Raw genomic sequence first — 20833 nt, forward strand, 5'->3', positions numbered from 1 at the left:
ATAAAGCACCTTGAGGTGACTGCTGTTGTGATTTGGCACTGTATAAATAAAATTGAATTGAATGACACTAAAAGCAGATGTAGTATGACCGTCTCAGACACACACCTCTGACTGTGAGCCCTGATGTTTCAATCTTTTGTTTGTGAGGCGGAAATAATCAGAAGAAAGGTGGTTTAAAGGAAAATAAGCAGCTTGTTTATGATGTGTGAATTTAAAGGCTGCACAAAGGGTCAATAAAGATGAGTTTGAAGTATTAGATACTCAAAGTTCAAGAATATAAACATGGAGGGGATCAGTAATAAAAGGTAAAAGGTTTGTTGTAGCAATGGGCCTTTAGCAACAGGGCAAAATTGCAAAATCACAGAATCCAGAATTTCTGTCATCATAATTTCTGTTTTCAATTAATGTCAGTCTCATTTATCATCTCTGTGGCTGTGGTTATTGTCATGGGGAAAGCAGAGTCCAGAATCATCTAGGTAACAAAAGAGCAGAACTGTGTGTCGGTATACTAGCAGACCAGACAGCAATAGTCAGGAATTCTGTTTGGTTAACTCCCAGCATGCACCTTGTAAAATGAGAAGGGCGAAGGGAGGAAGGTAACTGGAGCAAAGATGAACATTTTCTCAAACTCATGCCGGTTCAGATAGAAAAACAGAAGGGCAGAGAGGTAGCGTATAAAATGTAAAAATGACCACTCCTCTTGTCAAAGTCATCAGATCAGGTCTTTTAAATTATTTCTGATGGAAAATCAATTTCCTGGACTTCACTTTTCTTTTCTTTTTTTAGCTTTTGACTTATTAGTTCTTGTTCATTCACTTTGAGTAGGTTTGTTTTGCATCTCAGGGCCTCATGGGATGAAAGCTTCAGTCAAAACAGTCCTGTTGCCAGGCAGACTTTGAGCTATCAGCAGCATCGTTGTATGAAATCTCCACAGCCTGCCTGCAGCTCACAGGTGCTTTTGTAAAATGATATGAGGCGGTGGTTATTTCTGACAAGCAAGATTAACAGCAAGGCTGAAGTCTTTACCCAGAGTAGAAGAACATTTCATTTTCAAACTGCATGTGCTTTGAATGTCTGGTTTCAAGACTCCACTAACTTTTCTCAGTCAGGTCAAAAATATTTTCACATTGAAATCTGCAAAACAAACAATATTCCTACCAGCTTCAGCTACATTTTGTGTTACTTTTAAGTGAATAATAACATGTAAAATGATGATTGTTATAATGGTGAACATTGAATTGTAAGTGTATCATAAAAGTTTGTTTCTTTATTAGTCCTTCATTTATCCAGGTTAAAAATCTCCTTTCCAAGAGAGACCTAGCATCATGGCAACAAAAGTCAAAATACATGTACCACATAAGTATCTAACATTTTTTGCGCCCTTCCTGTTTTCCTTGTGGTATCCAACACATTTTAATATTAGAAAATGATAACCCGAGTAAATAAAAAATGCAGTTTTTAAATGATGATTTAATTGACCAACTTGACAAAAGAAAACAAAGGAAAGTGTGTGTCCTGTTGCATCTGTCATAAAACTAATACAGCATTTCAGAAAAGGAACATCGTGTCAACAGTAAAATATGTTGGTGGTAGTGTGATGGTCTGGGGCTGTTTTGCTTCCTCATGACCTTGAAGATTTCCTTCGGTAAATGGACCCATGAATTCTGCTGTCTACCAAAACAACCTGAAGGAGAATGTGCACTGAAATGCACTTGGGATCTGCAGCAAGACAATGATACAAAACACACCAGCGAGTCCACCTCCGAATGGCCAAAGTCCTGACCTAAATCCATTTGAGATGATGTGGTATGACCTTAAAAAGATGGTTCACGTCTGGAAACCCTCCAGTGTTGCTGAATTACAACAATTCAGCAAAGATGAGTGGGCCAAAATCCCTCCAAAGCTATAAAAGACTTGTTGCCAGTTATCAAAAATGCTTGATCAGGTTTAGGGGGGCAATCACTTTTCACACAGGGCCATGCAGGTTTGGATTTTTCTTCTTCTAATAATAAACTATTTCATTTAGAAACTGCATTTAGTGCTTACTTGTTTTTATTTTTGTCTAATATTTAAATTTGTTTGATGATCTGAAACATTTTCAGAAAATCAGAAAGTGTTCAAACACTTTTTCACATCATGTTTTGCTTTTGTCCAGTCAAATTTTATCCTCCTGTGAAATGTTCTTGTGCTCATTTTAGTGGATAATTTGATTGATTACACATCCCATCACTCAGTGCTCTCAGAAAGTAATCCCAATCCCTGCTCCAACACACCTGATTCAAACAAAAATAATTTCCTCAGAGATCATTAAAGTACTCTGATTCTGATGACCAACTGGGTATTATGTGCTGCAACTATCTGGTGGTTTTGAGTGGGGAAACTCCTTAAAACCTAAAACAAGAATATAGTCTTTCCTTTAAGACATTTCATCCGAGAAGCTTCTTCAGTTCCAAGAGCAACTGGTGGAGAGTCCCAGATTTTAAACCCTATGGGAGTGTCTCCAATAGGGCCTATTGATCTTCTACCTAATCACACGAGCTAAGGTGTGAAAACAGGTGTTGGTCACAATCAGCCAAGGTTTCGGGTGAACCCACTGTGAAACCTAGCCCCACCCTATCAATACTGCCAGTGACCAATCACAGTCCGTAAAGATGAGCTGCTTCCACAGTTTAATCCAGTACAAATGAAAAACCTCCTCAATACGGAAGCCATGGCTGCTGACTTATTTGAGATGTAGACAGACCTATTAGCTGTGGTTTAATGGGCGGGCATGATGTTATTAGCTTTATACCTGTTCCAGGCCTGGCAGAGTTCAAACAGATCTTAGTTTCTTTGTAAATCTTTTATCAGATGGGCTCCTTGAGAGGAATGTCTGGAGCAGGAATGAGATCTGTGTATATCATCTCCCATAGAGGTCTTGCCAGGCTTGAAGGGGAGGGCCAAAACATGACGAGAGAAAACATACTATGGCATCACAGGAGATTAATACTGTTTTTCTTCAAGGTTCTTTATTTGTCACATGCATAGTCATACAAGTAGAAAACACAATGAAATGTGTCCTAACCTGTGCAGACATTATAAACAAGAAGTAAATTGAAATTAAAAATCTGGAAATTGAAATTAAAAATCTGGAAATTGAAATTAAAAATCTGAAAATGTGCATTTTGCGAGTGGAATGTTAAAGTGTTTTGTGCCATGTTAGCACAGCAATGCACTGAGAGAAGCTGACTTTAGAATATGCAACAAAACAATAAATAAAATAAAAAACTAAAAAAGAGCACAGTCTGGATGTGGCCGGGCCATCTTACTGCCACTGTCCACATAATTTAAAACTGTTGTAACAGAATAGTCTGGCAATGCAGCTAATCTGCACTTTACCCTACTTGCCTACTGGTGTTGGCCAGAGGGGCCGATGGCGCGATATGGCAGCCTCGCTTCTGTCAGTCTGCCCCAGGGCAGCTGTGGCTACAACTGTAGCTGCCTCCACCAGTGTGTGAATGTGAGAGTGAATGAATAGTGGAATTGTAAAGCGCTTTGAGGTTCTCGAAAAGCGCTATATAAATGCAATCCATTATTATTATTATTATTATTAATAATCTGCCAACAAGGAAAAATATCCACGTCCCCAAAGGCTACATGGAGGTTCTGGTGTAACGAGGACATCCAAATAGTAGATGAAAGATATCCAGTTCAAACTTACTGTTCTGTACAACATTCATCTTTTTATAAATTTGGCTAAGAAAAGGTTTTACAGTGATCTCAAATATTTAATAATAATAAATATACCTTAATAAATAAATAAAGTCTCTCCATGAATTTGCTTAATGGCATTCAACTCATATAATAACTGATGAGGACTACAGATGGAAAACAGAAACTTCTGGTCTGGTCTAATTTCTTCAAGTCTGTATACCACCACGAGTCTGCATACCACTAACTACTACTACTGACTAACCAATGCCATAGTTATTACAGACAGCAAACTAGTCACTGGCACTTAATACCATATCTGTTGAGTGAGAAAAGAAAAAGGCACATGTGCGTAACTGTCACAAAAAGAGGACAGGAACTCTGATGCACTTGTGATTTGTGCAGTTAAGAGGTTTTGCCGAGTGTGACTCTGAATATTTGTTGAGCAAAACTGACAGAAAAGGTAACAGAGATTGGGGACAAGTGTCCTTGAATGCACCACAAAGATTCAGATTTGTTAAAAGAAAATCTAAATGGCTACTTCTTTTCTTTTCTTCTGAAGAAAAGAAGCAAGCTGTCTGAAAGGAAGAAAATTAATCCGCAATCTGGCCAAGTGAAGCAGTTCTTTGTACACCTGGATCATTTTCCTCCTGGATTAGTGTAAGTGTTACACATAACTTCCCCCTTATTTAAAAGCACAGGTCTCCTTTCCATCTGAGAACCAACTATGAGGGAGTGGAAAAGTTGCAGACACCTGATCTATGTGTGTCAGTGTCCTCTGAGAACAAATAGCTCTTTGTATGAGTCTTCCATGTCTCTGTTGCCAAAAACCTTACGGGACCAATGTTACTGTAAGACATCAGATCAGGACGAGTTTGTCAAGTGTCAACATGATTCAAACAAAAGGTTTAATGGACAGCAGTTGCCAAAGCAGGAAGAAGATGGGAACTAATCAGATGCTTGAAAAAATGGATGGAGGTGATAAAAGATGAAAAAGACCACAAGCTGAATCCAAATACAATTTAGCAATTTGAATTTAAACACAACGCATCATTGGAAATACCATGCAAACACAACGAGCAGCAGAAAAATTATTGATTTGTCATAATCAAGACAGACTTTAGTCTGTAGGGGACACTGCTGAGGCTTTTAGTCCACTCTAATCCCAGAACATCCTTTTTACATAACAGTTCAACCCTAATTCAATGTGAGCTGTGGCTGTATTAAAGCAGAATTAAAAAGTGCTTAAAGCGCTCTTGGTTGCTTTTGAGGTCCAACAGGCTGGAATAAGAACATTACCGTCGATGTGAGTGTTTCTGGACATTTCCTCATTGACAACAGGCTGCTGACTGTCACGAAGATAATTCCGATAACCGGATAATAAGAGATAACCAGTTCCAGAGCAATGTGATTATGATGAGTTTTTAGGGCCACAAGATGAAGTGCCAAATTATCTGCTAAGATCAGTTAGTCAACTTTGCCTTACCCGGGCTAATTAGTACAAATTAGTGTAAAGGAAATTAAAATGTACGAATTTATTTCACCAAAAGCCTAAAGCAAAATTTTCCACAGGGCAGGGAATATTATTTGTAAATATAAAAGGCTCCAGAAGACACCACAATCATAGTGGAGGGGTTCAGATTAGAAAGTCAAATCAGACAGACTTAAACTACAGATGCCTTTATTAGCACATCTGACTGAGACAAGAAAAAACAAAACAAAAAAACCCTCCACACTGCAGGCTGCTGATACATGAGCTGATATTTGTACACAGGGGAGTCTGCCTACATTTTCCTAGAGCACAACTATAACAACAGATTTTGCTGATTGTTAGTTTAAATCCACTGATAAGACAACACAAAGTTCAAGCGTGAACTTACTCACATTTGTTCTGAATTTGCAAAACAGTGTATATGATATAAGACAGTGACACTGTTAAGAACTAAGAACTTTCTAAACTGACTAGTTGATTTTTCCCTAAATAAAGCTATTATGTGTTGTCTGGGAACAAAATGTTAAAGATCAAGAGAAAAAAATCTGATAATATACAAGATGCAAAATTCTTTCTCTGAACCTCGTGAATTCCTTTTCTGTCTATTTCACGAAAACCTTATTTTCTGTTTCTCCCATTTTCTTTTATTATTCTTATTCTCTTATTCTCTAAGCACTTCTAACCTTTAGGTAGTGTGTGAGGGTGGAAGTCTGCAGCATAAAAAATTAAAACGGAAACGTGTTTTATGGTGTGGTCTGCTGGGGCGGCAGCATCTCTGCTGGGGACAGGAAGAGACTGAACAGGGTGATCCGAAGGGCCAGCTCTGTTCTAGGATGCCCTCTGGACCCAGTGGAGGTGGTGAGTGACAGGAGAACGGCGGCTAAGCTGTCATCCCTGATGGACAACATCTCCCACCCCATGCAGCAGACTGTGACAGCACTGAGAAGCTCCTTCAGTGGGAGACTGCGGCACCCACGGTGTGGGACGGAGAGATTTCGCAGGTCTTTCCTGCCCACTGCTGTCAGACTCCATAATAAAGACTTTAACTGATCAAGCACACACATCCATACATATGCAATAATACTAAGTGCAATAATCCTTTCTGTCATCGTTGTATTTTTACTCAGTTGTATATAGTATTTGTATTTGTATTCTATTTTTATCTTATTGTATATTTATTTTATTTTATTCTACTGTATATAGTATTTTATTTTATTCTATTCTGTACAGTTGTGTACTGTATTTATTCTTATTGTATTCTAATTTTTGCCTCATAACTTTTGCACTGTCCACTTCCTGCTGTGACAAAACAAATTTCCCACGTGTGGGACTAATAAAGGTTATCTTATCTTATCTTACACGATTTTGGTTCAAGCAAATTGGTGAACTATTTGACATACAACATGGGGATCTGTCACATTTCAATAAGGATTCACAGCAAATTTCTAACTGCAGAGTATGGATCAAGTGGTTATTTTGTTCTGGTCAAAAGGATGACAATGCTGTGGCAGAAAGTACTTAATTTCTAATATTATTATTATTTCTGTTATTTTTCATTTGTTTTAGAAGACGTCTCCTACAAAATGTAAACTCTGTTTAATGTTTCATAATTTGTCATTAAAAAGATTGCAGAACTGTGCTTAAACAGCAAAGGTGTTCACTTGTATCAGATATGTAAAAATCCATGACTTAATTTATTCTGTGGTACAAAGTCACTGAGCAGAGCACTTCACCAAAATCAAAACAAACTGCCATGAATAAATACATTAAAAGGAGGCAGTCTGTTGTCTCATTCAGCTGAACATCTGCCTTCATCATAAATTATTGAAATGTTTTAACAAGCTTAATAAATAAAAACACATCTGATATAAAAAAAAAAAAAACCCTGAAAACAACAGTGCGTCTAAATAACAAATTTTTACCTCTGTAGCTTATAGTTGTTCATCTGGATGTAGCGTTTTCAGTGGGAGAAAGATAAGACAAACCTTTATTAGTCCCACACATGGGAAATTTTTTGGTCACGGCAGAAAGAACAAGTTGAAGAGAAGTAAAAGTTAAGAAAAACACATTAGAACAGGACAAGAAAAAAAAATAGAATAACATACTATACAACAAGAATAAAATACTTTATTATGGTAGGAAAAATTGCACTTGGTAATACTGCACATCAGGGAGACAGTTACAATTGTGTATGGGATGTGTGTGTGTGTGTCTGTCTGCACATGTGTGGTCATCTGCAAAGACCATGTTGTAGAGTTTGATAACAGTTGGAAGGAAAGACCGGAGACTCTCCGTCCCACATAGCGGGTGCCGCAGCCTGCCACTGAAGGAGCTGCTCAGTGCTGTGAGGGTCTCCTGCATGAGGTGGGAGATGTTGTCCAACAGGGATCACAGCTTGGCCACCATTCTCCTGTCACTCACCACCTCCAATGGGTCCAGAGGGCATCCTAGAACAGAGCTGGCCCTCTGCTGGGGACGGGAAGAGAATGAACAGGCTGATCCAGAGATGCTGCCGCCCAGCAGATCATACTGTAAAAGATGACCACCACAGAGTTCTAGAAGGTCTTCAGGACTGGGCCCTTCACTCCAAAAGATCTGAGTCTTTCCCCAACTCTCTGTGAATGGTACTTATGGCCATGTATCAATTGTCATTAATTAATTAAGTAATAACCTGGTGAGACTGAAGAAGTCACTTGGATAAGTGATGAAACGTTTCTCAAGACATTAAGACCTTAAAGTATTAGCTACTGATAGTTACAATTGAAACTTAGTGGGGGTTTTAATGCACAAAACCTAAAAAGGAAATTTTTAGGTAGTTGCCCAAATTCACATAGCAGGAGGTTCTTTAAAGATGAGTTAAAGACACACTTGTCTAAAGACGATTTTGTAGTTTTATGTTTATGTATGCAGGAAGTAATGTTTAATGCTCTAAAATATGAAGAAATGCGTGACTCCAGAGACAGTGAGTTGGAACTGTTGAGCTTTATTAGTAGCGCTTAGTATGAGGAACAGAAATTACGGTGAAGACAGAAAATATTTAGTCCATTAACAGAACAGAGCAGATAAAACAAAGTGGAATAAAGATATCGGCAATGAGAGAGGGAGATTCACATGTTGTCAGTGTCCGTGTCACTTTTGGCCAAGTTGGGAGAGCTGTGAAAATGAAGACCACAACAGGTTTTTAAATAGACACAATGAAACGTCTATGGGCTTATTGGCTTATCCCCTCACTGGTGCTGTGTGGTTCCTCACCTGTTTGATGAACTGAGACGCATTGAAGAGCTCACTGCAGCCATAAACAATCTTCTTCCCCTGCTTAGACTGGAAATACAGAAAAATAAAATGACGTTTGCTACTGAACCTATTATTGCAGGGAGAAAGTAACACTTCCACACAAATACTGTTGTTTTTACCAATCTACATGTATTTAACACCTTTGGTGTTAGCTGGTTGTTCGGTGGTAATGTTGCCTCACAAGAATAGAGGTTTTTGGGTTCAAAGCACAGTAGGGCCCCTCTGTTTGGAATAGGTATATTCACCCTGTGCTTGCGTGGTTTTTCCGTGGGAGCTACGGTCTCTCCTACCATCAAAATCACTAGGTTAATGCTGCCTATATCAGGAGGTATTCAAAGCTTTCACTTACTGGTAAAAATAAAGCTCTGAACTTTGCAAATAACAAAAATGATATAAAGAGTCTGCATGCCATTTTGTTATGTTAGTGTTAGTATGTGTTGTAAGTTTGGTCCAACAAACTTTGAATATTAGTATCGCAGTTATGACTTGCTCATGTTGGTCACTTTATTTCACACTGTAAACTGTAAAGCTGCTTCGTTGGTCATTTTAAACCACTTCAAAGTCCCTTTAAATCTCAACTGTAAATTTTAGACTGTTATTAACCCTTTTTTACTCCAAAGTGTACATTTACTCCCCTTACCTCAGTCTCAAAGTATATCAGTGGCGGCTGGCCCATAGGGGGCGCTCGGGCTCCGCCCCCCCAAATGTGGAGGAGTAAAAATATATATTTTTAAAAAATTCATCAATGATAGTTTTACTATGTGTGTGCCCATATACAGCCAGGCGTATTTTAACATTTTCACCAGCTGACTCATTAAAGTTCAACCAACAAACGGTGTTTTTCTTCTTCTGGGGCGCTCGTCAAAGCGCCCTTGATATGCAGCGAAATAGCCTATCATTAAATGGTTGCCAGGGGAAAATAATAAATATTTGACCTATCAGCGTCGCTGAATTAAATGGTTTGGGGGCGCTTAAAATTGCGCCCCTGCAGAAAACGCGCGAAGATTTGCTGTTCTAGAATTTTACCTCAGTCAGTAGCCTAAGTGAGCTATAAGGTCAGAGAGAGACGATGGCAGCGGTATTGTTAACGGTTGAGGCACAGCCTCCCCCAAATTCGGTTAGATCGCTTCTAACCTACCCTTTTGCCAGAAGGACAATGGCAGAAAAACTGCAAGTTAAAGAGTTGGGACCTGACAAGCCCGAAATTCAACTAACCCAGGCAACGAAGGAGAAGTCAAAAGCATACAACAGGACTTTTTGTCGGAGTTGGTTCCAGCGCAAGTCGTGGCTGACAGGCCACTCAGAAAGACAGACGAGCAAAGTTCTTGTACAAATAAGAACCCTTAACCATATTTACTCTCTTTCTCCATCCCTCTCTCTTTCTCTCTTTAGCCCACCCCCCCAATCAGTTTACAGTTGTTGTTTTCAATAGTTATTTTTCATTCATTCAAAAAAAAAAAAAAAAAATCTGTTCATGTTCATTTTTACAAATCTATACAAATGGCCAGAATATGGTTGTTCATTTTAAATTTAAATTAAAATTGTGTTGTTTGATGTACTCATTAAATGGGTCATTTTAGTCGATATCATAAAAATTGCCCCCCCTGAGATTTTTTTCAGGAGCCGCCACTGAAGTATATATATATATATATATATATATATATGTTTATTCTTACTCTTCCTATATTTATTTTTGTTCTTTTGCACTGACTGGAACTGCAGCCTCGTCGTCTCGTCTCTCTATATACTGTACTGTATATAGCAGAAATGATAATAAAGTTTACTTTGACTTTGAGTACATTTTCCCGACTTCTATTTTATATAATGTGACAGTGTTTTCACTGAAGGACCTAAATTGTTTTAGTGTCATTAAACTTTAAGAGTTTTAGTTTGATATTTAACCCATCCCATGTGAAACTACATTGTATTCATCTAAAGAGACATCAGACTAAAATATGGAAAAGAACTTTGAAATGTACTACCGTACCTTGGTGTAGTCCACCAGATTCTGGTACTCGATATAGTTTCCTCCACCCACTACGAAGACGATGGCCTGAAACAGCAGGAGGTAAAAAAATCAAGCTTATATCAGAGGATATGTTGAAGGTGATGGACAGAAAGACTGCAAATGATTAAAAAAAGCTGCTGAAGTGATTTTACAGAATGAATTTCAAGTATAAACACTGCCAAAGACAAAAGTTTTATGAACTGAAAGAGGTAGACGCCTCTAATTGTATGCAGGAAATCAAGTTTTATTCCAATATTCAGGATTTGTAATTATTTACTTCATTACTATACTTATGTATGCATTTAATTTCAGATATGTTTTTACTTGTTCAAGAAATCAATTTTGTGATATTGTATCTTATTTTTTCACATCTATAATTACTTACTATAATAATAGTAATGTAATTACTAGTCCCACAGTTACTGTTTTATGATCTACCACAGACTTGCTCGCATAACTGTTGTTTTACATGTGATTGTGTGGTGACGGGATTAATAAAAGTCCAAATCAAATTCAATCTCATAAAAAAATTCCAGATTTGAAACTCTGCAACTTTCATCACAGCTAAGAAACAGTTAACTGTGCGTTATGAGAGAATCATGTGCGGCAACAGAAATTCCTGTCTGTCTTGTGTTTCCTTTCAACTTTTGTTTATCCTGGAAATAACCTGAACTGAATCTCATCAGTCAAACTTTGGTCCAGATACACAAATTCACCTCCTGAAACGGGTTCTTGTTCCTGGGGATGGAGCTGAAAGAGAAGGAAAGGATGATCAGACATCTTCGAGTGTATTTTACCCACCGAGAAGATGAGCTCTGCCAAGCTACAGATGAGATTTTGGATTTGTTTTCATACCTTTCACTGCCTCGCAGCATCTTTGGGTCAAAGTATCGATAATCATCTGTTTCCTTAAGGATCAGATAGAAAATTTTTTTTAGTCAGACGTACTACACATGACACACTTGTACTCAACAGCCACAAAAATAAACCCTAAATAATGTAGATGGTAGAGGGATATGTAGATTGGTTTGGCTTTTCTGATATTATTAGATGAAGAAGAGCCTCCGATTTGTAACTTAAAAAACAAAACAAAAAACCTGCTGGTGTCAAAATGTAAAACAACAACAACAACAAACAAACAAAAACAGAGTTAACCAAATTGAAAGCACGACAAAGGCAAAAGATTTATTTCACAGGTTGACCTGGTTGTGTTGTCTCTCAGCTCCAAGGACTAAACACAGACAGAATGACACAGCACTGTGTCTTTTGGCTTACTGTCACATGACCTAGATGCAGGTGGGTACAGGTTTAGTTCAAAGTAGTATTTGTACTGGAGAAGGATCGTTTTTGTCAGTGATGTAAAAGCCCAAGCAGACCATGAAAAACAAAGACGAGTCAGATTTATCATCTTCATATTTTCCTCATTTTAATGACACAAAGCTCTGCAAATTGTACGTCTCCCACTCCATCCTAAATTAATTACAGGAAATCTCAGTTCTTATGCAGACACTCAAAAACAGCACAACCTATTTATTAGCTCAAACTTAAAAAGTATTTCCTTAACTGCTTTGAGCCGGTGTCTACAATGGCACCAGTAGTTTTTGAGGTCAAAATTAAAACTTGTGCCAGAGCACCTCACAAACGCAGAAAAACAAAGTTAAACTGTGATTTTCTAAAAGTCGTTGGAGACTTTAAAGGCTTTCAATTTGTCCACATCAAGAGAAAATCGTACAAAAACCTCCACTGTGAACAGCAACATGGTTTTATTACGTGGCTTTATCTGATTAATGTTAGTATTAGTATTAATATTTTATCTAACTAAAAAATGAGTAATAACCTCTATAAACTTCTCCACCATTTTGCTATACTTTAACTAAAACATAACCTCGAAATGCAACAGTTTTACACTGAGGACAATCTGATAGAGGGAGAATGTGCTCCGTTTCTTTTATCTTCATCCCAGACTTCCATCCCCGCTCCACCCTTTCCCTTTTTATTCACAACAACAGGACCTTTGTTGGTAGTCTGTAACTCCAGACGCTGAGAAACCTGCAGGGGGTGTGTGTGTGTTCACTTGCAAGTCTGTCACTACAAGGACCGGTTTAAGCTTTGAGCAGAGACATTTGGGACTTAACTTCAAAAGGAATTTTTGAAAGTTCAGAGTTTGTTTTAGGGTTCACGTTAGATTCAGGTTTTGCTTTGCATGCATATTTGTGCGCATGGTCAAAATGAATACATGGGCTGAGAGTCAGAAACTGCACTTTCAGTTCAATGTGATAAAGTGTGTTTGCTAGTTCACGTGGGTTCAAACGTGAGTAATAGAATATGTACTTTCCTTCCTCTCACACATGGACCACAGCAGTTAATATGAAGCTAATGTAATTTGTGGCATGTGTGTTGGAGCTGTCAATCACAGCTGAAGTGACACAAAAACGTGTCTTTCTTCTGAGTTTCCTCTCACCAATTAAGTTATGTTGAGGCCTACAGATATGTAGGTCTTTCAGAGGAACCTTTCATATTTTCTTTAGCAGAGAAGTTCTACATGTAATATAGAGTACTCTGCAGTTTTGTATTCACACTATACGTACATGGTAAGCTGCTTTTATATCATGTGTCTTTCTGTCGGTCAACTTTACACTTATATTGTATATTAAAGTTCCATTTGAGTAACTTTTCTTTCACATCAAGAGAAAACAACTTAAAATGATTCACGTAAAAATGTGGCTTTTTGGAAAACTTTTCCCAATCTGTACCGCAGAAGTGGACACCAGAGACACATCAGTGGGACTAGAATCCCCCCCCTCTTAATACTCGTATTAAGTGTTTCTATAAAAGGGCTTGGGCTTTTCCCGCTTTTCACAACACTTCCTATATTTTTAACTAATATTGGAAATATGTTTTTTAAATCATGAACAAAAACAAAACTCACAGGATGAGACTTCATCTCCATCAGGTTGTCCAGGATACGGGTAACCGGAAGGTTCTGGAAAAAAAAGAAAAAGAAACAACTTTTAACCTCCTAGGACCTGGCGTCCACATATGTGAACATCACATTTTGGGTTATTTAGACTAAAATATTCAATTTTGCTCTACATGGGCCTGATATCCACTTACGAGGACATTATACTGCTACTGTTCTATCAAAATTTTAAACGAATATCCTCATATGTGGCTCTTATTTTTCTTAAAAAAAATAAAAAAAATAAGGTAAAAGAAAAAAAATCTGCTAATTCTTTGTTTTTACATTCATCGGGCCCCAATCAGCCCAAATATCAGAGAGAAATGAAAAACGCACGTTGTGGAAGAGTTCGGGTCTTAGGAGGTTAAACATAACAAAGAATAATGAATCTCTTACAATAAATTCATTTACTTTTTATGATATTTCATAAGAATCATGAGTTTGTGTTTAGGTTGGACTTTTTTTCTTTTTAGATATTTGGTAAGTAGCTATTTTGGAAAACTGGAGTTGCAAGTGAAGAAAAAAAAACAAAAAACAAGAATAACTTCAAATATCTTCCCTAACAGAGCATCAAAAGATGCATTCAAATCTACTCTCACTGTTAATAATGTTCTGGCAGCGAAGCAGAACAGGTGACTTCAGCGGGTCCAATTTCAGTATGAAGAAAACAGACGCCACCCTCCCAGTGTGTACGTGTGTGTGTGTGTGATGATTATAAATGACTTTCTTGTCTGTGCCAGTTTTAGTCTGAAACACCCTGTCATCGTCATCGTGCTCATCCATATTCCTGTTGTCTAGGAATGAGAACGTCGTCACATTGTGTGCACTTGATTTAATATTCTGCCAGATGCAAGCAGACGGAGGATGGTGCTTTTGTGCAAAGGCTGTTAAATGCAATGTGCAGATGCAGTTCAAAATTATCTCGTATATATAAATATATATATCTAAATATAAAAATGGGAATGCTGGAGAAGATGTGGATCAGAAGAGCCACATCATTATCATATCTTTTGGGACGGCCCTAACTTAAAAAATTACTGGCTGGGAATTCATAAAACTTTGTGTGAGGTTTTTAAGATAAAATTTGACATCAATTTTGTAAATTTGTACTTGGGCTTGGTTGCTGGCTCGGTCCGGGGAGGGGACACAAAACTCTTACAAGCGCTATTAGCGGCCAGCAAAAAATCAATAACCAGAAAGTGGTTAAATCCAATCCGCCAACACTTGAGGAGTGGTTTAATGTGATTTTCTAAATATTTAAAATGGAAAAATTGACATTCTTTTTAAAAATTCTAAAAGACAAATTCTACAAAATATGGAATAAATGGATTAGCTTTGTGTCCCCCATCCGCCCTAAATTTAGGTAAGACCAGCCCTGAATTGGTGTATCTCCCATGTATCGTACAATGTCAGGTTGACCCTCAACTTCATAATATGTACCTAATGTAGTCTTTGTAAATAAGTTAAACATGCTGCATTATGTAACACACTGTCAAGCCAACGACTTGACTAAATAAAGTCAATGCACTTTATTGTAACAAGTCCTTTTTTTTCTTAAATAAAAATATAATTTAAAAAAAAGAAAATGATCTCGTTTTCAGGTGAAAACATATGCCAAGGAAGTTTCCCAAGTGTTACATGGACAAACATGAACAAAAATGTGAGAAAAGGAAAAAAACAGAAAAAGAAGGAAAAGTGCTGTTGATTACAGCCCTGTCCCTCCAACCTAGCACTTTATTAACTACAATTAAATAAAAAAAATCTTCAGATAATCTTCATATAAATGAGAAAAAATGTGATCTCTGTGACATTTGGGACTATTTTTAAACTAAAATGATTCTTCTTTTTCTTCTTACAAACGAATGCCATTTCTGAGGTGCTAAAAGGTCCTCAAAAACTCTGACACGTGTCACATGTATGAGCATGAGTGATGTAAAACAGCTTTCAAAGTTTCCATAAATACAGCACATTATAATAAATATGTGTAGCTCTGATGATGTAAATATGCAGCAGTTGTGTGGCAGGCTTTAAATGTAGTTTTATCACTTTAATTTGAAGGCTGTAAGGCATCTTTGGTCAGATAAGACTGGGTACTGTTCAGGTTGATGAACTGGACTTTAGACAAGTTCTTAATTACTTTTCTTGTGTTGATTTTGGTAAGAGTAGTTCATTGTTTCAGCTGGTTTTCTGGAATTGAAATGGTAACAGAAGGAGTTTTACTCACATGCTGTTTGAGCACCAGGTTTTTCACACCCTCCATGACAAACTGGGAGCCAGTATTCATCACTCTGGAGAACAGTCTGTGGGGATGGAGTTGGGGGGGTGGGGGTGGTAAGGAGAAATAGATGAAGAAAAGCCAGGACGGGAGGAGAGACAGGATGGAGGAAAGCAAGAGGCGGAGGGCAGGAGGACAGGGTTAGGCTGGTAGTCTAAGAAACTCTAAAGTAAAGGAGAGAGTGGGATGTCCCTGACTTTTTGATTCAAAAAGTCAGTTTACAAAAATATAGTAATAAAAAACATGACCACAGCCTACACTCAGGAAAACAAACTTTCAGGATTTGTGTTACACTGTGATATCACAATTACACAGCCAAGCACCTAATTAGTCCCACCTGGATCCACCCCCTACTCTACCTCTACTATAGCAAAATCATAACTGCTGTCACACTATGGTACCAGTGTGCCTGCTATCACCATCAACCTTGGTTGTATGCCTACACACAGAGAACCACTTTCTTAGAGGGCTACGAATATAGACGTATATACACAGAGTGAAAAGGTATGACCCACTATTTTATTGTCTCATTTTTCACTAGTGTATCTAATGGCAGAGGCAGGAAAGGAACAGCTCACTACATGAATGAAGCACACACAGCAGCCATTCCTTTGGAGCTTAAATTTGGACATATTAGACTTCAATAACACACGGAAATAGGGTGTAATATGTGACTAACAATAACAGTAGGAGAGTAATCATAGTAGGCTCCAGTTATATTTCACAGCCATTGAGAGGCAATTAAGGCACAGTAATATGTGGTTATGTTGTTTCTAAACAGTTTCTAAAGCTGCTAAATCTCAGTGGAAAAACCTTACAAAATTAATACATAAAGCTGGTCCAGCTGTTTAATTCACTGCTGATTACTCAATGAAAAGAATGTTTAAATTGTCATATAACATCATTTTAGACTTGTCATCTCACTTATTAGTTCATAATTCTAAAACTATGTTAAAAAGGTACAAACTAATAATATTATTTACTTACCCCATAGGTTTGACTCCACTGTTGCCATAATTGGCTGGTGTGGCAGCCATTTTGGTAAAGGCCCTTGAAAGCATGAGAAGAAACCAGAAAGACTTAAGCATACTGACGAATTAGTCAATACCGTGTAAATTAAATGATTTTTAGATAAAGCCTTGATGGAAATTTTGAGTTCAGCATTTATTACAAAATCTGTTGACCATTGGAGGGTCAAAATATGTGGAGTTAAATGATGCTGCTGGGAAAAAACACAACTTACTTCCATTGTTTAATGTAGTTTAGAGGTGAAAGGTCACAGACTGCATCCAACAAAGCCTTCTTATACTGCTCCAAATCAGACTGAAACACAAAAACAAAATCCCACAGTCATCTAATGTTAACACATAAAGACGCCCAAGGCTAGAAAATAGGTGGAAAATAACAACAACAATAATAATAACAGAAAATAATAATAAAATAATAAAAGGTTAAATAATGGGGGGAAAAAAATCAATCGCACAAACCTTCCTCAGCATAAGAGATGTTTCCTAATAGTGCCACCAACATGTAATCAAGATGTTCTTACATCATTGAATAAAGAGTGACTGTTTATATTCAATAAAAAGCTAAACAGACACTGTGAGTATTTTGAAATAGGTGCAGTGTCAGCTTTGCGACTAAAAGGTACTGGCAAAAGTTCTGGGAGGAGAACATTTAAGGAAATAATATAATTATGATTTGAAGCACATAAGTTTGCAGCACACAAATTAACACAAATTGTTTTGAATATTGCAAAACGTACATCTTATTTGCACTTGATGTGATTGTGATAGGTGCTGTTGGGAGTGTTTATTTATTTAGAATTGAGAGGGAGATGCTGTCAAAACAAGTGTGTAACTGACACTGACAAAATGATCAAAGCTGTAGATCGCGTTCCAAAACTTGGCTGTGTCTTGTAACTCTTCATTGAGTCATCACCCTGAATGTTTAGAGTTGAGCACCAAATATATTTGGTCTACAGCAACACTTATATTCATGAAAGAGAGAACTTACATGAACAAGAAAGTCAAGACACTTTTTGCAGCGAATGACTGGTTTGTAGTGTTTTAGATTTTTAGTCCCATTTCTATACAAAAATCTCTGCGTCTTATCTCTCAGCAGTGTGCACACAGTGCTATTATATGCAATACAAGGCAATACTGTATACAAGGATTTCAGGTTTGTGTGCATAAACCCTATGTTCCACCTGACCTGTCAGAATGAACAGCTATCTCAACTATTCTACCGCACACAGTCCCAAACAATTTCTAGCAGAAAAGTTTGCAAATATACGAAAAACATTGATTCTCAATATATTAAAGATTGCTCTTACACTGTATTATGTATATAATGTTACTAACTCCCTTATCAGGTCTGCTCATTTTTGACCCCCAAATTTACTTTCAGCACATATTTGTGATTGCAACATCAAGCTAATTTTCACACACTTAGTAAATCTTACTGTACCATGGCAGAATATTACACCAGCAGTGTCAAACATAGGTTTGCTGAACTGTGGCAATCCAACCCACTGGAGTTTGTTTTACACTATAAAAATGACAGAGGAACGAGGCATAATCTTTTGACTTTTACTTTATTTTGCACCAGAAACCAATACTTTTCACTTTAAGTGACCAACTGGTCATTATCGTAAGCCTTCTTCTAGAACTGTATGAACAAGTTTCTTTGACTTATGAGTGTGAATGTATAAAAAACTTTAACTGAAATAAATATTTTTCTTAGGACTTCTCAAAAGGTCCACCACCTGTTTCATTCATTAAATACTAAAGGTGTTTTCTTAGGTTATCCAACAGTCCAATCCATTCAAGATCAAATTGCAATGTATGTGGCCCATGAACTAAAATGAGTTTGTCAGCCAAGGCATATCATAATAGGAATGATTGAATTTTGTGCACCAATTTAATTTTGGATAAGCTGGTGCCATTCACAATAGAGCAGAGTAGGTTAATGGAAGAGGAGTGCTCTGTGATGTGTTTTTGTCTGAAAAAAGTCTTAGTTATTGTCAGTTATCACTGATGTACATGTGGGATTTATTTAGCCTGCACTCTTGACTGAAACAAAAATAAATGAAACATCACTTAAGCCACCCCATGTCAAATATTTCATTATGCATTAATCATAACACAGAATTTAGCTGTTCAGAGTCCTGCCAAGTAAAGTAAGACATTAGTGTATATAGTTCAGTTTACTTCAGTGTGAAAGAATATGATGCAGTGTGGATCGTCCACACATAGCTTACTCTGATGAGCAGCTCGTGGAAGCCACCCAGGCATTATTAAAGTGCCAAACCATGTTAGAGGGCGCACAAAAGTGTGCCTGATTGTTTTTGTAGCTATCTGATATTTATCTAATCCACACTAATGAAAATCCAGCAGCAGTCGCAGAAACCTTAAAGCAAATAGAAGAGAGTAAGGAAAAGGGTGAGAGCGAGGTCTGTGAGATATAAAACAGGAGGTAGAGGAAAGAGAGCAAGAGACAAAAAGACATGGACAGAAGGCCAAGAGTTGGTCACAGAGGGAGAGGGATGACCGGAGATGACAGGAAGGAAGAGGGGAAAGAGTGAAAGAGGGGGTGGAGGAGAGGGGGCTGAGAGGGTACTCCCAATGGGGAACATCTCTCAGCTGGATGAAAGATGAAAGCAAGAGTGAGGCTCACATTTTGGCAGAGGGGCGAGCAGTCACACCATCTCACAGCAGAGGAAATGGAGGATGACACTCTGAGAATCACAGAGCTCAAAGTGGAGATCTTAAACAACCATCAAACAGTCTCCTTTCTGTTGTTCACATTTGGGAAACTTTTCGCCGAAAAAGACGATTCAACAGACAACTCCAGACATGGTCTCCTTCACAAACCTGACCAATCACTCCTTGAAATGGGAATGTCTTAGAATTATACTATACTGCATTATCCACAACATACTGGTACATATCATCTCAACAATAAGAATTATACTGGTCCAAACTACTAAAAATGCCAAGAATAACACAGTTTGAGAGACAATATACAGTATTTTTACACTAAAAAGTTTGAATCCCAATAAACTATACCATAGCTCAGCATGGTGTGCAGTGTGTCCTTAAGAAATACAAGTGCCAGGCCTAAAAAACTATCTAGAGCAGACGAACAGTATCTGAAAGTCATGTCTTTAAGAACTGAGACCTGACGGTCACATTTAGCGTCGTCAACAGCCTCATTAATTGCCACCCTTTCATCAGGTGGAATGGTCAGTTGGAAATGTTTACATATTGCCCAACGTTACTACACAAATGACAAAAAAAGACTGCCTGAGAGAATTCTGACTGTGTAAAGAATAAAGGTTTCTTCCCAAATATCGACTTTCAAGCAAAATACAAAGAAATGAAGAGTTGCTCAAGAGTTTTGCTTTATACTCTTCATAGCTGAATCAATGGGCTACTTTCAGTCATTGTGCAAAGGTACTGTTTATAAGGCTGGGGATACCTGCATTCAGCTGAGAGTGAAAAAGTCACTTGGATGAGTTCTCCCACTGAAAACGCTACGTCCAGATGAACAGAATCAAGCTTTTGGGATTTACTTACCTGGATGATTAAGCATGCATCAAGAAAGCCAAATCAGTAATGTGACCTCCCCCAGTGTACTTTAAACTTATCAGGCATTGCGGAAAATGGGATGCTTTCATAAAACAACATCCAAGGGTTGTAAGAAAAAGAAAAAAACATTTCTGTCATCTGGAAATGGTTGTGACGGACAAGATGTGAATCAAAGATCCATTCTTCAAGAATCCAGTGGAGGGAAAATAGGTGTGGATGAGAACAAACAGTGAAGAGAAAAACAAAACAAAACATAACTGAACTTACTCTTGATGCCACTTGAGGCTGGCTCTCCAAATATTCCTATCTTAAAATTGATTTTTGGCTAGGCTTAAAGTTAGGGGCAATGGGACGCTTCAATTGACAGGTAGCTCTTGGTGTCTTCTAATCTAACCAAGTCAGTTTTTTTCTGAGAGAAACTTTGGTTCAGCCATTTGTCAGTGGCTCATAATGAAATGATAAATACGGTACAGCCAAAAAGATGTTTCTCATACAGCACATCCAAAATGTGGCTATCGATCAA

At 37.7% G+C, this 20833-nt stretch overlaps 1 protein-coding gene across 1 annotated transcript in view; it reads right to left on the bottom strand.

Moving 5' to 3' along the window:
* Nucleotides 1–8154: 8154 nt before the first annotated feature.
* The window catches only part of scfd1 (sec1 family domain containing 1), a 38617-nt gene continuing 25938 nt past the window's right edge, over nt 8155–20833 (bottom strand). The window contains exons 17-25 of the mRNA XM_085379160.1: nt 16962–17041; nt 16706–16768; nt 15668–15743; nt 13414–13467; nt 11340–11392; nt 11201–11234; nt 10464–10529; nt 8435–8503; nt 8155–8335 (exon numbers count right to left, since the gene is read on the bottom strand). Coding sequence (XP_085235286.1) covers nt 8312–8335; nt 8435–8503; nt 10464–10529; nt 11201–11234; nt 11340–11392; nt 13414–13467; nt 15668–15743; nt 16706–16768; nt 16962–17041 — 519 coding nt within the window. The 3' untranslated portion in view covers nt 8155–8311. The remainder of the gene's footprint in view (nt 8336–8434; nt 8504–10463; nt 10530–11200; nt 11235–11339; nt 11393–13413; nt 13468–15667; nt 15744–16705; nt 16769–16961; nt 17042–20833) is intronic.

The sequence above is a fragment of the Diplotaxodon limnothrissa genome, linkage group LG19 (assembly GCF_057381915.1).
Source record: "Diplotaxodon limnothrissa isolate DT_005_m linkage group LG19, D_limnothrissa_male_GT1.1, whole genome shotgun sequence".
In the NCBI taxonomy this organism is placed as follows: Eukaryota; Metazoa; Chordata; class Actinopteri; order Cichliformes; family Cichlidae; genus Diplotaxodon; species Diplotaxodon limnothrissa.